The 19,665-nt window shown below is 38.6% G+C and overlaps 3 protein-coding genes across 6 annotated transcripts in view; 2 read left to right on the forward strand and 1 right to left on the reverse strand.

Moving 5' to 3' along the window:
* The window catches only part of LOC143887206 (CBS domain protein with a domain protein (DUF21)), a 34,321-nt gene extending 24,226 nt beyond the window's left edge, over nucleotides 1-10,095 (forward strand). For all 4 annotated transcript variants that reach the window (XM_077391315.1, XM_077391312.1, XM_077391313.1 and 1 more), the window contains 2 exons: nucleotides 9,707-9,756; nucleotides 9,844-10,095. In XM_077391315.1, coding sequence (XP_077247430.1) covers nucleotides 9,707-9,754 — 48 coding nt within the window. In that variant the 3' untranslated portion in view covers nucleotides 9,755-9,756; nucleotides 9,844-10,095. The remainder of the gene's footprint in view (nucleotides 1-9,706; nucleotides 9,757-9,843) is intronic.
* Nucleotides 393-1,733, reverse strand: LOC143887204 (uncharacterized protein At2g29880-like). The gene is made up of 2 exons (XM_077391309.1): nucleotides 1,382-1,733; nucleotides 393-1,295 (listed from the first exon to the last, which is right to left on the reverse strand). Exons 1-2 carry the CDS (start codon nucleotides 1,715-1,717, stop codon nucleotides 1,026-1,028), a joined length of 606 nt encoding a protein of 201 aa, XP_077247424.1. The 5' UTR covers nucleotides 1,718-1,733; the 3' UTR covers nucleotides 393-1,025.
* A 3,378-nt stretch (nucleotides 10,096-13,473) lies between the features above and the next one.
* LOC143887205 (uncharacterized) lies at nucleotides 13,474-14,606 on the forward strand. Its single transcript, XM_077391310.1, has 2 exons — nucleotides 13,474-14,081; nucleotides 14,173-14,606. The coding sequence occupies exons 1-2, from the start codon at nucleotides 13,663-13,665 to the stop codon at nucleotides 14,252-14,254; spliced, it is 501 nt and encodes a 166-aa protein (XP_077247425.1). The 5' UTR covers nucleotides 13,474-13,662; the 3' UTR covers nucleotides 14,255-14,606.
* The last annotated feature ends 5,059 nt before the right edge of the window (nucleotides 14,607-19,665 follow it).

Consider the following 19,665-nt stretch of genomic DNA (forward strand, 5'->3'; position numbering starts at 1 on the left):
TCACAGAATATGTTCTTTACCACATATTAAGCAAGTTATGCCCCCTAAGCCTACCAAATAGTCCACTAATACAAAAAAATACTCAAAAAAACTTAAGAAGCAGATTTTAAAAGCAATATAATGGAACCAACAAGAAAGAGGGAAACCCATGGTAACACCCTCTGTGGCACCACCTCTGCCCTTTCATTTCGCAACTCCTCTACCTCCTCAACCCTTTCGCTGCTCCGATGCCTGGCTCTCTCCAAATATGCGTCTAGCTGTGACTGAGCCTCTGGCAACGTCCCAAATGAGCGGTAGCATGCTCCGCTAAATTTGTCAACTTGCTCATGACACTCTGGCCAAGTGTAGTAAATCCCAGGCCTCTTGCCATTAAAGACAGCATAGTACTTCTGCTTCCCCATACTCACCTAACAAAAAGACAACATATTTTCGATGAAAAGATATCAAAGCATCATCCAAATGTCAAAATAGAAAATATGCACCGTCTGTCATTAACCGCCATCCAAATGTCAAAGATCCCATACAGATAAAAATAACTACCGCCATAACTACTAACATCCAAAATAAAAGCTACCACCATAGCTACCAACATCCAAAATAAATAACCACCACCCAAAATAAAACAAAGACTGTAAAGTTCATATAACAGTAACTACCACCATAACCATCACCCAAAAAGTGTCATAAAAGCATTGTTCATATAACAGTAACTACCACCATAACCACCCTCAATCATCCATCTGTTGCCTGATGAAACGAGCCATCTTCCTTCGGATGTACGACCTCCTCTCATCCTCCTCGTACATGATGAAAAGATGCGCTTGAGATGGATTTATTGTGAGGTACTCCGTGGTCCTCAACAAGATATCATGCGAAAAACCCCCAACCCCTCTAACAGCTTCGCGAAGTTGTGCAAGGTAAGCAGGGGCATGATCACCTGTGAGGGCATGGACAACCTTGTCCATGCTTGTTGAGAGACGTGACATAGTATCCAAATATGCCCCACCCTGACGAGTCCTCTGTCTTCAAGTACCATCCCGTCTTAAGGGAGATGTCTCACTACCACCATTAGTAGGATCTGCTTCTGGAGATGGTGGGTGGTGAGACATGGGGGTATGGTCATCTGTAAAGTCATCTCCAATGTCATCAAGATTGACTGGCTGCGAACTTGCTATGCTTGGATTCTCACGCGTCCTAGCCCCGGCCCTTTTCGCGAACTCATCTCCAAAGATTTTGCACATATCGTCATGCAAAACATGATGGGTAGTGAAGTGTTTCTTATGTTTTGGATGAGCCTGTGAGAAGGAGCATAAAAAATAAGAAGATATTGGATATGCTATTACTATAAGAAGATTGTATCTTAAGAGGAAGTGTTTCTTACAGCGATGTAGTCATCGTGGACCTCTTTCTCGCAGGTGACCATTTTGGTGTCATTGTCCCAACCAAAACCGCTTCTACTGAGGATGATGCAAACACTCTTGTATGTTTCTTTCATAGTCTTGATGCGGTTTATTATGTGCTCCTTATTGAGTTGGAGGTTGAAAAAGGCATTCATTGCAGTGGCCGCAGCTACATAAGCATGATCCTTAAAACCATTTGGGATTTTGTACCCCTCTGCGATTTGAACTAGAAGGGTATCTACGAGCACCTTGTCCATTTGGTCATTCCAAATGACATTCTTCCCCCTCTTCTGTGAGGTTTGTGGCGCAGTTGTCATTCTGATTCAATATACACATATATGTTCGTTAGGAGTCATACATCCATATAACAACCTGAGATGCATAACAACTTGAATAAATACACATACAACCATCAAAAGATACAACATACATCATCCAAAACAACTAGCTACTATCTTCCTTCAAAATTTTAATCCATCACACTAATAACAACAGAGTTACTTGAATAAACACACATACAACCATCAGAACATAATAAAGTTACTCGAAACAGTAAAAGAGTCATATAACCATGAAAACATAACAAATTTACTCCAACCATATATGGAGTGAAACTATAATCCCCTAACGTCAATGACGTCTACTGAAATCATTCCACATCTGTGTGTTAAGCGTGTTTCTAATTTCCTCTCCTGCTCTTTTGTCATCATCCCTTGATTGAGGAGGATCTCGTGGTATGTCCTCATCTTCCACAGTTTGTAGCAAGAGTTGTCTAGCTAGAAAGTTGTCCACATCTTCTAGTATTGAATCATTAGGCATGAAACGCCGAATATGATTATGGATGCAACAACATGCTAAGAAGATGTCAATCTGCTTCTCGATATTGTACATTGGTTCTTCATTAAGAATATTAAAACGCTTCTTCAAGACGCCAAATGTGCGCTCAATGACATTTCGACAGGACGAGTGTCTATGATTGAACAACTCATTACTAGTCCGTGGACGCCGCCCACTCCACTCACTTAGGTGGTATGCGGTCTTACGATGCGGGGTAATGAAATGTCGTAAGAGAGGGTACCCGCCATCGGCGAGGTAAAACTTTCCTACAAATAAAAAAAGATTATATATCAGCAACTAGTAATAAGTGGGAACTTGTTTACTAGAATGTAACTATGTCATATACAATGTACCTGGAATAAGTGGAATCTTGTCAGCCCTTGTTAATGCATCCGCTAACACTCTCGAGTCGGAAGTCGAACCCTCCCATCCGGCTAGGATATTAGTGAATTTTAAGTCAAAGTCACAGGCAGCCAAAACATTTTGAGCTATAAAATGCTTACGACAAAAGTAGGCAGGTTTTCTTCAATACGTACTTTAGCACGTATGTATGTCCCGTCTATTGCACCGATGCAATCCTTGAAATATGGCATCCACCTTGGATTCCCTTCAATCTGCGATGGTGTCTCACCTGTCGGTGGTTTGATGAAGAAATCTTGCATACCCAAAATTGCCTTTAGTACTTTGTTGAAATACGTCGAAACAGTTGCCCTTGAACGTCTAGCACATGCTCTAATAGTCCCAACCCTCTGATTATGTGCCACAATATGCAAGAAGATGGCAACTTGCTCCTCCACCTTACAATGAATTGTATCTTGTAGGGTTCCCGCCCGTTTAAATATTTCAACAAATTGACGAAAGCAGCTGACGTTCATCCGTAGCAAGTTATGACAATGTTCATCTGAATCGATTACAAAAGAAATGAACGTACGACGCGTTAAGTAATTGCTTTCATAGGGAGCTCTGAGAAGATACTTTTCGTAGTACTCTTTCCAAAGTACTAACATAGCAGCAGCACCAGCCATTAGTAGTGCGACTGCTTGCCCAACTAACTCATTCCTACGCTCCAACTCATCTCTTCGCATCAACTCTTTCTTCATCCTCCTTGTAGGACGACGGGGCATCTTACTCTAAAGAAGAAGTTAATAACTCAATGGAAATGACAACACAATAAAAAACAAGGCATCTTAAACACAATCACAAACAATCACACATCCATAAACCCTCCATAAAACCATTCATAAACCCCCTACTCCATAAAACTCTCCACAAATCACACATCCTTCTATAAACAACCACTCCATAAACCATCCATCCATAACCTATCCCTCCATAAATAATCCATCCATTGATATCCATCCATAACCATCCTCCAAACACATACAAGCACATCTACCTAAATACATTTATAATAGAAATGAAAGGGAAGAAATTAAGTGTGAGTGTTGATTACCTTGCAAAAAATGGAAAAGTTCTTGAAAAGGAAGCTCAGATGAGGACACGAACAACCTGCAAGACAAAGAAGAGCAAAAATGAATGAAAGGATTAACAGGAAGCCATCCCTCCACAATCCTACATTAACATCCATTCACAAACCATCCCTCCACCACATCCATCATTACAATACCAAGATCAAAATCATATGCAAAACCCTAGTTTTTCAATCGTATTTTCAATCGGATCCAACAAAACATGTCTTCTAATATCCAAAAACAGAAAACATGTCTTCTAAGCCCCAGCACAAAATGATGTGGTAGTATCCAAGCCCCAGCAAAAAGCAGATGGAAAAGGAAAAGAAAGGGAAATGATAAGAAAGCAACAGTAATGAGCATTCAGTTGCACACTACTGGAAAAGAAAATGAAGTTGAAACCCACATCTACTATTGAAACCCACATCTAAAAAAAAATGGATCGATGAAATGCTACTATTGAAAGTTTGAAACCCACATTTAATAACCAAAAACCCGAAACCCACGTGGATCTTGATAAAATCTGAAACCCCAAATCAGCCTGTAAACAAACTTTTGTAAAATCTCATATCTCCAAAATCCGAACCCTGCATGGATCTTGATAAAATGTCAAACCGACATGACAACCCTAGCAAAAAAAGTGGGTTTCAAAACGAATGAAAATAGCGGGTTTACAGACGAAACCAGAGATAGTTCTTTTACAGACGAAAAGAAGAATGAAATCCACAAAAAAACAAAAAAAACGAGGAAACTTGAGCTCGATCTTGTGGCCGGAGGGAAAAAAAAATGAAGAAACGAGGGAGAAAGAGGTGAAAGGGATGAAGCTTACCTTATGGCCGAAGATTTATCGTCGGAGAAGGAAGAGGGAGGCGAATGGAGTCAAACGAGGTAGACAACGAGGAAGAGGGATTATTTTCGATATTTCCGGGTCTGCCTTTTTGCGCTCCTTGATAATGCGATTCCCACGGATTTTATCAAAATCCGTTGATTTTGAGCGGATTTTGCAAAGCGGAAAAAAGGCTTGACACGTCAAAAGTGACGGATTCCACGTGGGACGCGCCTTTTCCAAATCCAAGCAACAAAACGACCCTTTTAGCACACTTTCTACTGAAAAGAGGGTATTTTCCTTTTCCTTTCTGCCAAATTGGCGCAACTGAACAGGCCCCTAGTGAATGTGCTACCAAATTTGAATTCCTTTGGGAGTTGAAAGGTGTGTGAGGGTTCTCAATATGATAAGGCACATCGTCTTCCATTTGACAAGTCTCTTTTAAGGTGCAAGGCCCCATTGGAGCTTATCCATAGTGATGTAATGGGACCTTGTTGGACACCTTCGTTTTCTGGCTTCTGCTATATGTTATTATTTGTTGATGATTTTACTAGATTCACTTGGGTGTATTTTATAAGGGAGAAATCCGATGCATTGTCTAAGTTCGTTGAGTTCAAGAGGACCGTTGAAGGTGTGCTTCACAAGAAGATTAAGCGGTTGAGAACCGATAATGGTGGGGAATTTACTTCCGATGAATTTTCTATGTTTTGTCGTGATCATGGTATCCAAAGGGATCTCACTTGTGCATTTACGCCTCAATAAAATGGAGTGGCGGAGAGAAATGTTAGACATCTTGTGGAGACTTGTAAAATTTGGTTGCATGCAAAGAATTTATCGAAGGAATTATGGGCGGAAGGTATGGCATGTGCAACTTATGTGATTAATCGGGTGCCTCTTAGTCCGATTAATATGAAGTCTCCTTATGAGTTGATGTTTGGGATGAAGCCTAGTACCAAGCATTTCAAGGCTTTTGGTTCAATTTGCTATGTGCATGTGCCGGATGAAAAGAGAACCAAGTTGGATGCCAAGGGGAAAAAGTGTATTTTCATTGGGTATGATGAAAGGAAGAAAGGTTGGAAGTGCATGGATCCTACAACTCACAAGTCCATTGTTTCAAGGGATATTGTGTTTGATGAAGTCTCTTCTTATTATGCTTTGGATGGTGGTTCTACTAATGGTGTGGGTGTAGGTGAGCACATCCTTGTTGAGGTTGAGCCTCAAGCAACAATGAACTTGCCGGTCTCACCAAATGCTCCAATTGAATTTGGGTCTTCTTCTTCTTTGCCTATGGGGGAGCAAGGTGATAGGGGGAGTGATGTTGCATGTCATGATCAAGAAGATGGACAAAATGAATAAACTAATGAAGAGGAGTGTAGTGCATCACATCTTAGAAGATAAAAAAAAAAGATTGTCAAGCCGGCACGGTATCGGGATGAAAACATAGTGAGCACTTATTCTTGTTTCCTTTCCGGCCCATTTGATGACAATAAGCCTTCTTGCTTTGATGAAGCAAAAGGGGTAAGAGAATGGAATGATGCTGTGAATGAGGAGATGAATGTACTTGTGAAAAATGAGACTTGAGATCTTGTTCCTAAGCCTAATGATGTGAATCCGGTTACATGTAAATGGGTGTACAGATTGAAGCGGAAAGCGGATGGGAGTGTTGATAGGTTCAAAGAATGGTTGGTGGCTAGAGGTTCTCTCAAAAGTATGGAGAGGATTACAAGGAGACCTTTAGTCCCGTTGCCAAGATGGCTTCCGTTCGAGTTGTAATTTTATTGGCCGCTTGTCATGGTTGGAAATTGTTTCAACTTGATGTGAAAAATGCATTTTTGTATGGTGAGATTGACAAAAACATCTACATGGAGCAACCGTTGGGTTACAATTCAAGTGATCATTCGAATTATGTTTGCAAGCTCAAGAAAGCTCTTTATGGGTTGAAGCAAGCTCCAAGAGCGTGGTATGGTAAGATTGCCGAATACTTACAATCTTGTGGTTGTTTTGCTTCTAATTCCGATTCTAGTTTATTTGTGAAGGAAGAGAAAGGGTTGCTTGTTATTGTACTTCTTTATGTCGACGATATGATACTTACCGGCAACAATGATGTTGAAGTTGCAAAGCTAATGGAGGAGCTATCTATTCGTTTTGAAATGAAGGACTTGGGAGAGCTAAGTCACTTTCTTGGCTTGGAGGTGGAAACTTTGAAGGATGGAGTGCTAGTTTCTCAAAAAGGCTATGCTGAGAAATTAGTTGGAAGATTTGGGATGAGTCAAAGTAAGCGATCATCTACTCCTCTCGATCGATAAGGCGTGAAGAAGGCAAGCTTCTTCCGGATCTTCGGTCATATCGTGCTCTTGTGGGTAGTCTCATTTACTTTACTATCACAAGACCTGATATTTCATTTTCCGTTGGGCTTGTTAGTCGCTATATGCAGGCGCCACGGAAACCACACTTGGAGGCGGCAAAGAGGATTTGGAAGTATGTGAATTCTACCCTTGACTTTGGGTTGCTTTACAAGAGAGGGGTTGATTTTGTGTTGAATGGATTTACCGATGCCGACTATGGAGGGGACTTGGATGATCGGAGATCTACTTTCGGTTATGTATTTTTGTGTGGATTGGCGGGTGTTTCTTGGTGTACCAAGAAACAAGATTCGGTGTCTCTTTCAACAACGGAAGCGGAATATAAGGCCCGTCGCTCTTACGTCACAAGAAAGCGTTTGGTTGCTGCGGTTGATTGAAGATGTTCATTTACCTATTCACAAGGCGACGACTATTCTTTGTGACAACCAAAGTGCACTCAAACTTGCCACAAATCCGGTTTGTCATCTAAGAACAAAACATATCGAGATCGAACATCATTTCATTCGTGAAAATGTGCTAGATGGTACAATTGGTGTAGTGGAAGTGAGGAGCAAAGAGAACATTGCCGACATCTTTACCAAGTCACTTTCCAAAGGACCATTTGAGCTACTTCGGGGTAAGCTTGGAGTAGTTTCCAAAAAATCACTTTAAGGGGGAGTGTTAATTTTTAAAGTGTATTTTTTTGGGTTGCTTTATTTTATTTTTATTTTGAGAGATGTAGTGAGGGCAAATATGTACTTTTGTGTCCATGGGCATGTTGGTCTTTTTGCCTAGCTTGCACATGTGTGAGCCTCACATGTGTGCTCCATCTTTTCCTACTACTTCCTATTTCAAATTCAAACCTTACTTGGAACTCCAAACCCACCACTTCCCTAAGCATTAAAGACTCCACTTTCCCATACCCACTACTACCACTTACCTAAGCTATTTTCTCTTTACTTCCCATTGACTAAGCCTATTCTCATAGCTTCACTTTTGTAGAGATTCTCCACTAGCAAGACCTCCATTGAAGCTTTCCTCTTGAAGCTTTCTTCTTTTTATTGTTCTTTATCTTGTAGTGTTGTTCTTTCTATCATATATTGAAGCACTTCTCTTTTGGGCATTGTTCTTCTTCTACTTTAGGTTATTGATCTTGGGCTAGTGTAAACTTTGGTTTCACTATTTGAGAAGAGGATTTTCCGGTGTTGTGAAAGCCGTCTTTCTCTATAAAGTTCACTCTTTCATGTGCGAGGCATATCAAGGTTGATTTCCACCATATTTGCAGATAACTTCTTGATGGCATTGTTTCCCTGTCCTAACAATGGATTTGACATTTTTTTAAATTCACCGCGTTTTAAAATCTAACAAATAAGTGCAGCCATTTAAAATGACTAATTACTGCAAGAAATTGGATATGGCAAATTATATTACATATTTCCATAATTTTGGTGTTGAAATTTGAAAATGCTGTTTCCATGAGAAAATCAAGGAGAAGAAAACGACTGTTGAGTTGGCAAAAAACAAAACTGCGAAGTTAAAAAAAGAAGTGAAATCATTTGAAAATCCAAGAAAAGCTGGTAAAATAGTAGTAAATGGTAAAGCTAATAATGTTTTATAAGTGAAAATGATAGTGAACTGTATTATTGTTCTGATAGACACATCCCCATCTTTGCTTTTAAACCTGTTCATTGATAGTTATGAACTTACTATATCCAGTCTGTCATAGTTGATGAAGGGTTTATCTATCAAAAGAAATGGGTGTAAATAGCAGCTCGTAAAAAAAGAAAAAAAAATAGAACTCTAATTAAGATGCTCGGAGAAACAAAAAGGTTTTCATATAAAATATAGTAACAAAAAACTAATTTACTGAAAAAGAAAAAAAATCTTACTCAAATAAATTTATGGCAGCTATCATGATTCCCATGGATCTAAAATTTAAAACTACTGGTATCATATATTCTAAGAGTTTAGTTTTAGTTAGTGACATTTTTCTTTTCCTTTCCATTCCCTTACTTTTTAATTTTTGTAAAGCTTTTATTGAGTTTCTTTCGAAAATGTACAAACTTCAAAAGAAAGTGAGATTAATTCTCAGGTTAATTTTTGGGAAGAAAGTTTGCCGCTATGCCTATTGCTTAACATCAATTTCTACACGACAAACTATAAGCTTTCTCTGACTCTATTGTGTATCTGAGTTTGAGAGTGTTAAAATATGTATTCTAAACTCTATAGTAATTCTATAGTGTTAAAATATGACGCTGCTTGTAGTTTGTGCCTTTTCTTCAACCTGAGAATATTTCATGTAAAGTAAAACTGTAGAACTTCAATATTTGCAAGAGTATGTATAAAGAGAGAAATTATATGATGCCCGACCGTGAAGTCCCGTCAAGGTGGTAAGTCAGAGGTACCACCCTTGATATTTAATCCAACAGCAGCCTCTTAACAAGTGGTCTGCTGTTGGATTAAATATCAAGGGTGGTACTGCTTTGACGGTACTTCACGGTCGGGCATCATATAAAAACTCGTATAAAGATAACAAAAATCCATGTTCTAATAATACTGCAAAAAACATCAATACCGTAAACTGTAATTTTGTTTCTTTAGTAAAGAATATGCCATTTCTTTTCAAATATTTTGACATGACTTGATAATATGTAATTTTGTGATAATGGCATAATAAAAGATCTACTTTCTTTACTGGTTTCAGAATATAATCTTCTTGAAGCCATTAAATCATCAGCCGTATTGACTTGCTTGTTTAAATCCCATGTGAATCCATGCTTGTAAGGAGAAAGAATTGGAATCTTTCTCACAATAAATCTGTTTGCTTTGTAGGTCTCAAGAAAACCATACAAGAAGCTCCAAAAGCTTGAAGAAACATAGAGGTCGGTGCTTTTAAAGATGTTATTTCAAGCTTGATAGCAAGTCTCAAATATTTAACTGTGCCTGGTCGTTTTTTTTTTTTGTTACAGGATGGATTATCAGAGGCATCTTATAATTATTATTCATTAAGATGAATGGAGAATCAATACTCACAATGTTGTTTTGTAATTGATTACTACAGTGTAGTATTACTATAGTGCAGTACTGTCCTCTGGATCAATAGTTGCAAACTACTCTTGAAACTGAACAATTAGATCATCTGTACGATAAAGCCATTCTGTAATTGCAATGCTTTTCTTGTCATTTCATTACTTTTTCCATTAATAGCAAGATTTAGCTCATATATTTTGTTTAGAGAAAGTTCCTTGAAGCTTGTGTTATGTTACTGAAATGACATGCGGATGGCTTTTGTTTCATTTTAACATCCACCTATCTCCATACATGGACAAAGTCCAATATGCCCTCATTTTCTTCTGCATTTTTTTCTAGTTTTTCATCTCCTTCATCAGCAATCTCCACCACTGCCGATGACCGGCAACCCGAATGTGGAGGAAGAAAAAGATGATGCAGAAGAGGAAGAGGAAGAGGAAGGGGAGGAGAGAGGAGAGAGGAGGAGGAAGAGAAAGAAAAAAGGAGAAAGAAGAATCAATGTTGGAAAAATAGAAGACACCAGAAAAAAAATGAAAAAGAAGAGGAAGTAGAAGAAAAAAAGAAGAATCGACGCAAGAAAAAACTAAAGACGTTGGAAAAAATAATAAAAAAAGGAGGAGGAAGAAGAATGAAGATTTGGGTTCGACTCGGTGAGTTATGGGTGAAATTTGGTGAGATTTAAGTTCGACTTAGTGAATTTGGGTGACACTGGGTGAATTTGGTCGAAACCAAATTGTCCTAGCCAAACCCAAATTGACTGATGTGTGCACAAATAAATCCCTAACTTTTAGGCTTTTTAAGTTGATTTACTTTTTGTGGTTGCTTTTAGGATTGTGATTGTTAGTTTCCAATCATCCCTACTTATCTTTTAGTATTGCTATTTTCCACATATCTCTAAAAAAATGTGTAAACGTGTGGGTGAAGATGGTGTATTTAAATGGCATGTTTATCATTAATAAAGAATAAGAGAATTTACAGCAAAATAGAGACTATGTTTCTACGCGAGTAATGACTCATCTTGAACCGAGCCGTTAGGAGGTCCCGGTCGCCTCGAATCAACCATCCTCTTTCCTATTCTTCCTTTTTATTTTGTTTATTTGTGTTACGGCCGATTAGGCACGTAACATTGACCTAGTCGTACCCAAATGACCGAGTCGAACCCAACTTGACATAGTTGTACCCAAATCTCCATTCTTCTTCGTCCTCCTCCTTTTTTTTCTATTTTTCAGAAGTCTTCCATTTTTTTTTTCTGGCGTTGGTTTTTTTTTTTCTTCCTCTTCCTCTTTCACTTCATCTTCTTGTCCTTTTCTTTTTGCCGAGAAATGTCAAAAAGGTGTCACCACCTATTAGTTCAACGGCCACCCGTGACAAATGGGTGTCACAAACGAACTTGGAGTCGCCACTTGGCTGAAGAAGCGGGGTGGAACCGTCTACTTGTTAGCCGATTATATAATTCTTCTGAATTTTATATTAATTAAAAATGCAATTTACTTAAGAATAGTGATGGTAAGAACTGTTTGATTTAGGCATTTATGCCCTGTTTGGATTGAAGGAGTTTTTGTGAGAAGTTTGGAAAAGAAAATATATTTTTTTTTCATTCTTTGATTATACACAAAAAAAAAAAAAAAAAAAAAAAAAAAAAAAAAAACTAACTTGAACCACCACATGTATAATTAGTTAATAATTAACATGAAAGGGCCCGTTTGGATGCCGAGAAGATATTGATTTGGATTCCTCACATTTGCAGCCCTTTTTGCGTAGTGATTTAGATCCAGATCAAATCGTTGGATTCCCAAATCAGCGACTGACAGTGAAAAAAATCAGATTTCCAAATATGCTGTGGAAATAAGTAATTAGAAATCCACAAATCTGGCACTTTACTTCACCCTCTTTGCTCCTCAACCTCTCCCCTCAAGTAGGAAGTACGCCCGATCTACTCATTTTGTATTCAAATCTCAATTTCAAATCCAAATACAAAATATGAGGTATCCAAATGGGCCCTAAAGTTAATCCCTACTAAGAAATTAGATATTCTCTTCAAATCTGTCCCTTTTACTCTTTTCCCTTAATTTTTCTGTTTTCTAATAATTTTTTCTTAGCTTCTCTTCCAAGTCTTAAATAAATATCAATGGGTTTCTTTGCAAGTCTTCAATGAATATTTTAACTTATCAATTCTACAAAGTGGGGTCATTTTGAAAGAAATTAGTTTAGTTCATGATCACAGAAGTTGACATTCTAATAAGGAATTACTCCTTTGGAAGAATGCTACGGCCAGTCACAAAGTTCCCCAAGACATGGGTTTTGCATATGGACGCAACCACATTGGAATTGTTTTACTATAAGCTGTTTTCTACTGCAAAATTCGTTGTATCTAAGGTTTTTTGTGACTTCTTGTAGAGTTTGAGAGAGAGCTTAGAGTTAAGGATAAAGAAGGTGTTTTACTTGTTTGGAGAATATTGAAAGAGACAGCAAGTCTGAAATGATATTTCCACTCCTCTCCCAGCACTTGGAATTCTTTTGTTTGTCTTTTTTACCAATTGGTCTAGATTTCAATCTACTTGAGTATAATATTTTAACTCTTGGATTTTGAGAATTGAGTTTGACTCCAAAACTGATTATTGGACTCGAATTATCTTTAATTTTGAGTCCAATAATCAGTTTGGGGACTCGGAATCAATTCTCAAAATCCAAAAGGAAAAGGGCCACAGCAGAAAGGATCACTGCCACTTCAAAAGGATGATCCAAACCGTTCATTCGTTGGGCCATGCCGTAAACAGGCCGTACCTTGAAAATCATTTACATAGGATGATCCTAACCTGCGATTGGTAGAGGGACTGCAGATTATGAAAAATTCTACAGATCGGAGGATTAGGATCATCCTATGAAGATGATTTATAGGGTACAACCTATTTACGTTGTGGCCCAACAAATGAGCGGTTTGGATCACCCTATGAAGTAGGCCCCTCTATCCTTTTTGAAAAATGCTCAACTCTAGGCTCCCACCATATAAACTCTAAAAAATAGGATGACTAGTTCCCAGGGGACATGTATAGATCGGAGGGCGAGGGTTCGGATCATCTCATGAAGATGGAGGGTTCGGATCATCCCATGAAGATGAAATTCGTTCACAGCCTATTTATATTGGGCCCAACAAATGACTGGTTTGGATCTTCCAATAAGGTGGGCCTCACTATTATAGTTCAACACGATACGAATACCCTTATGCAGTTATATGAGTGACTAAGATCAACTACTCCTTAACGCCTATGCGGGCCCCACTGTGAAAGGACTTGATCCACAGACAAGATCGCTGCTCATAAGGCCAATGATTTTTTCGCCCGCTTTAGGATAATGCGCCCCCCTTGTAACGTGATATTAAATTCTGCCCACAATTCACCTTACAAGGGAGGCGCATTATCCTACAGGTGGGTGGGGGGGGGGTGAAAAAATCAACTCCCTTAATTGATAAGAGTTATAATTTAAAGAGCAAAAGTTAGTAGTGGCAGCCCCCCAAGTTCTAGAACGTAAACGACAAGCACGCTAGCATTTCTTGTCCGTCCACGACGTTTTCCACAGTCAAAATCTGATGAAACCATCGAAGAAAAAATTGCAAAAGAAGAGACAGATGTCGCAGAATTATTACTCACAGAGTCCATCAACACTCCCTTTCGAATTCTCCAAATAACACGCTACGAATGAAATACGTTAAAAAGGGCAACAACTGAAAAGCAAAATCTCAAAGCAAAAGAAGATAGAAAATGGTTGTAGTAGAGGGGGAGAATCCGATTCCGGGAACGGGGAATCTCTGGTTCCCTGGAATCACAACAACAGGATTCCCCGTATCGGCACGTGCGAAGGAGATAGCTAAGAGCCGTGATGAACTTATCTTGCTATTGAGGGACGTGCCGGAATGTGATTACGAGCTCTCGCTGACTGATCTCGTGGAAAAGAAATCGGCGGTTGAGGATTCCGTTTCCGATTCAAAACGAGTCGAGCAGATCGGTAGAAAGAATCGGTCGAAGACGAAATTGAAAAGCGCAAGCCATGGAGTTCTGTTGAATGTTTTCGTGCCGGTTTCGTTGAAGCGTGGTTTTTCCAGATCGGTGTCTTGTGTTTCGGATCGGTCTAGACCGGTGTCTTGTGCTTCGGATCGGACATCTATCGATTGTAACAATAGGTATAAATTAAAAAAAAAAGGTTCGATTTTTATTTAATTTTTGGTAGGATTATTTATTTGATTTGATTTGATTTTTTTTTTTTTGTTGCAGAGAGAAAGAGAAGGAGAGGGTTTTGCCTGGCTGCTGGCCGGTCATTTGGGAGAGAAGCAGATCAAGGCGTGAAGGTCGATAGTGGAAAAGACGAAAATATCCCTGTTCTTCTTGCAGAATAACAGCAGTACCGATTGTGAATAAGATTAAGAGCCGGTAAAAGTAGAAGTGGGGGCCACTTGTTCAATAATGTCCCATTCTAATCTTCACCAATGAGAGGATCTCGACCCTCTAATTTGTGTGGAGTTTCCGGATCCAACGGTTCTATTTTTTATTTTATTTTCTAACCAATTAGGGAAGCTCACATTGTAAGTTACAACTTGTGGTGGGCCCCATCGAATATGTTTGTGGAGTCTGGACTCTGGAGTAGGCATACCGCAGGCCATTTGTTTTATTTTAATACTTTAACACGTATAGATGTGTGTTTTTGCTGACTTTTGAGAACATCTGGTAAAGGTCGGTGAGAAGTCACGATAGAAAAATATGTGGGGAGAGATTGCTTGCGTGCTTAAATTAAATTGTGTGTAAAGAATGTATTGTGTGCAAAGAATGTAGACTAGGGCTGCAACAGGGTCAGGATGGGTCGGGATTTTCAAAACCCTAGCCCAACGCTGGATGCCACTATCTCGGCCTTGGCCCGCCCTGACCCTGAGTCAGGGCCGAGAAACCTCAACCCATTGCCCGCCCTACAGGGCTCAGCGCGGCCCTGGCCCGCCCTAATTGGCCCTGACCCTGATTGACCCTAGTGCAAATACTTGTTAAGAGTGCCAAAAATAAAGCAACCACATATCATATAGAATAAAATGATCAATAAACAGAGAAGGGGAGCAAAATAAGACAATATGAATTCAACAACATGACGGTCACCAGAGACAATTAATAATAATAATCTAAAGAACCATCGACCTGAGATTATAGAAAACATTAGTAAAAGAAACATGCACAGATGGTTCAACTCTATAGTAGAAAACTTAGGGTCGGACCGGGTCGGGCTGACCCGAGGTATTAACCCTGAACCCGACCCGACTCGACCCTGAGTCAGGGCCTAAAAAATGAACCCTGACCCGACCCTCAGGGTTGGAAAATCTAGCCTAGACCTTGTTCGGGCTCAGGGTGGGTCAGGGCTGACAGGGCCAAACTTGCACCCCTGATGTAGACAGTAGATTCGCAATGTAATAGATGTGGGTATTTTAGGTGTGATTATACAACTATCATCCTAATTTAGTCATGATCCATTCTCATTAATGGAATTTGGACATAAGGTTGTCAATAAGACTTTCATAATTTGATTTTGGAAAATGATCCAGAAATTGTGTTTTATTTCTAAAATCACACCTCTTCCTTCATCTTCCTCCTCATCTTTTTCTTCTCTTATTTTTTTTTTTAGTTTTTTCATCACCACAGCCGCCGACCACTACTGCAACTCTGAAGAGGTGGAAGAGCAATATGGGGAAGAAGATGAAGAAAAAGAGGAAAAAGAAAAGGAAGAACAGTAAGAAGAAGAAAAATATGAAGAAAAGAGGAGGAAGATGGAAATAGAAGAATGAATGCCAAAAAGAATGGAAGCCATCCGAAAAAATGGCAAAGGTCATAAAAAGCCAAAAAGTGGGGATCAAATCAAGAAAGTTCGAGTCGAGTAGGAAAAGTTGGGGTCGTGTAGGAAAAGTTCGGGTTGACTAGAAAAAGTTGGGGTCGAGTGGGAAAAGTCATGTCGGGAAAAGTTGAGATCGTGTTAGGAGAAGTTGGGGTCATGTTGGGAAAAATTCGGGCCGTGTCGATGTCGATTTTTTCATTTTTTTTTCGGCGTCAATTCTTCTTTTTTCCTTTTTCCTCTTCTTTGATATTTTTCAATTTTCTATTTTTTTGGCTTCAATTCTTCTTCTTCTACCTCTTTTCCATTTTTCTAGTGTCTTCAACTTTTTTCGGTATCCATTCTTCCTTTTCGTTCTCCTTCTCCTTCCTCCTCTTTTCGTCCTCTTTCTCTTCCCCTTTCTCAACTTTCGAGTTGTATCAACGGTTGTAGATGGTAGTGGAGATGAAAAAACAGAAAAAACTAGAGAAGAAGAGGGCATTTATATGCATTTTATGCACTTGAGCAGTCTTTTGGACTGTACGACGCCATACGTTTGGGAACCAAACTTCAATCACCATCGATCAATAATTTCAGAAATAAAGAACAATTTTTGAAGAGATTTCCCTTTGATTTTTAGGCATCATAAATGAAATGACTATATGTGATGCTATCATTCCAATCCTAGGGCGACTTCAAAAAATCTTTAAAATATTTTTTGGTTGCACGAAAGCTGGGCTTTTGTAGGTGTTTAATTGAGTTTTGGGTGCCATGTCAATCAATCATAAAACTATTTGGTTGCCATTTTAGGAATGAAATCCCTGAAGACCACCGGGGATGTCTCCTCCTTGTCTGACATTAAACTCCCAACAAAATCCAAGCAAAAAGCTACCAAAGATATTCTTATAGGATTAATGCTTTTTCTATTTTTCTGTGTGTGTGTGTGTGGGTGTGTGTGTGTGTGTATCTATATACTATATATCAGAAGAGAAAAAGAGAGAAGTAATTGAATTTCTCCCAAAATTCTAATAGAATTACATATCACTTTTTTTAACTTTTTTTTAACAAAGGCACCCATTCAACCCACATATTTTCAATCCTACCCCTTCCTCTATGCTTTTTAACAAAGGCACCCATTAAAGCCACATAATTTCAATCCTACCTCCCTCTTTTATGTTTTTTTACAAAGGCACCCATTAGAGCCACATAATTTCAATCCTACCCCCATCCATTATGCTTTTTTAATTATGGAAACCTCTATAGATTGGAGGGCTAGGATCAGCCTATGGAAATGATTTTACGGGCACAACCTATTGATGTTGTGTTCCATCACATGGACGGTTTGGATCAACCTATGATGTGGTCCGTACAGTTCTTTGTCGGCCCGTGCATCACACGGGGTTTTTTACTAGTATTTATATATAGCAGAAGAGAAAATGAGAGAATTATTTGAATTTCTCCCAAAATTCTAATAGAATTACACATCACTTTTTTTACTTTTTTTAACAAAGGCACCCATTCAACCCACATATTTTCAATCCTACCCCATCCTTTATGCTTTTTAACAAAGGCACCCATTAAAGCCACATAATTTCAATCCTACCGCCCTCCTTTATGCTTTTGTAATAAAAAAAGTGGACAAGTCAACATAGGGATGTTTTTTCTTTGCAAAATTATGGATTGGGTACGTATGTTACATAATAGTACGGATTTTTGTGAACATATTACATAATACTATGGATTTAGGACGCCTTTCAAAATATTGACGAATTCCGGGCACCTTAGGAGGCACAACATATTATGGAAACCTCTATAGATTGGAGGGCTAGGATCAGCCTATGGAAATGATTTTACGGGCACAACCTATTGATGTTGTGTTCCATCACATGAACGGTTTGGATCAACCTATGATGTGGTCCGTACAGTTCTATGTCGGCCCGTGCATCGCACAGAGTTTTTTACTAGTGTGTGTGTGTGTGTGTGTGTATATATATATATATATATATATATATATATATATATATATATATATATATATACTACTAATATATAGCAGAAGAGAAAAAGAGAGAATTATTTGAATTTCTCCCAAAATTCTAATAGAATTACAAATCACTTTTTTTGACTTTTTTTTAACAAAGGCACCCATTCAACCCACATATTTTCAATCCTACCCCCTCCTTTATGCTTTTTAACAAAGGCACCCATTAAAGCCACATAATTTCAATCCTACCGCCCTCCTCTATGCTTTTGTAATAAAAAAAGAGGACAAAGTCAACATAGGGATGTTTTTTCTTTGCAAAATTACAGATTGGGTACGTACGTTACATAATACTACGGATTTTCTGAACATATTACATAATACTACAGATTTAGGACGCCTTTCAAAATATTGACGAATTCCGGACACCTTAAGAGGCACAAAATACTATGGAAACCTCTATAGATTGGAGGGCTAGGATCAGCCTATGAAAATGATTTTACGGGCACAACCTATTGATGTCGTGTTCCATCACATGGACGGTTTGGATCAACCTATGATGTGGTCCGTACGGTTCTATGTCGGCCCGTGCATCGCACGGAGTTTTTTACTAGTGTGTGTGTGTGTGTGTGTGTGTGTGTGTGTGTGTGTGTGTGTGTGTCTATATATATATATATATATATATATATATATATATATATGAGGAAAGTGAAGCTACACCACCGGTGTAGCTAACTTAGCTACACCGCCCGCTTAAAATACAATTGGCCCACATTGTTTTGGTGATCCAAAGAATTCATTTGATTGGCCCTCACATAGATAGGGTGTCCACCAAAAATCAGCTCCATAGCATCATCCCAACCCTACGATTTGTGGAGGCAAAAATGAACGTGTAAAAACCTTCACAAATTTGTCCATTTTTGCCTCCATAGTTTGAAGGGTTAGGATGATTCTATGGAGCTGATTTTTGGTGGACACCCTATCTATGTGAGGGCCAATCAAATGAATGGTTTGGATCACCAAAACAATGTGGGCACATTGTATTTTAAGCGGGTGGTGTAGCTAAGTTAGCTACACCGGTGGTGTAGCTTCACTTTCCTCTATATATATATATATATATATATATATATATATATCAGAAGAGAAAATGAGAGAATTTTGTCCATTTAGCACGTCAATGTGGATGATTTTTACCGTTTTTTGCCCTCCCCACGTATCTGTACATACTATCTATGTGAGGGTAAAAAATGTATGATTGTTTGGAATTATTTGCAAAATCTGTGGCATTAACACCTCGCTGGTAATTTCGAATCTTGATTTGCTAGCCACCTTCTCCAAACACTATGTCTCGCCCATCCTTTTCAATTGTATGTATTCAGAGATTTGTCTTATTAGATGTGATGAAAAAAATGTTGCTAGCAATAATACGTAAAGAAAGAAGTTAGCAATAATAATCATTACATAGTAAAGTTTGGGAGGGAAATTACGGACAACGGGTACCTGGATATGACAATTACGGAAAAAAACTACAAAGAAGAGGTATCAAAATATGACAATTACAAAAAAACTGTTTGTCCTTATTAATTTTTTGAGGATATTACGAATTCCGCACACCTGTAAAAATATTTACAAATTCCGGGCACCTTCAGACGAACAACAGATTATGGAAACCTCTATAGATTGGAGGGCTAGGATCAACCTATAGAAATGATTTTACAGGCACAACCTATTAATGTTGTGTTCCATCATATGGACGGTTTGGATCAACCTATGATGTGGTCCGTACAGTTCTTTGTCAGCCCATGCATCGCACGAGTTTTTTTTACTAGTATATATATATATATATATATATATATATATATATATATATATATAAAATAAGCTGGGATGAAAAGATGAGGGTTTTTTTTCGATTTTTTGAAAATCACCTGAGAATTACATG

The sequence above is a fragment of the Tasmannia lanceolata genome, unplaced genomic scaffold (assembly GCF_043159265.1).
Source record: "Tasmannia lanceolata isolate RefF3 unplaced genomic scaffold, GAP_Taslan_0.1 ptg000012l, whole genome shotgun sequence".
In the NCBI taxonomy this organism is placed as follows: Eukaryota; Viridiplantae; Streptophyta; class Magnoliopsida; order Canellales; family Winteraceae; genus Tasmannia; species Tasmannia lanceolata.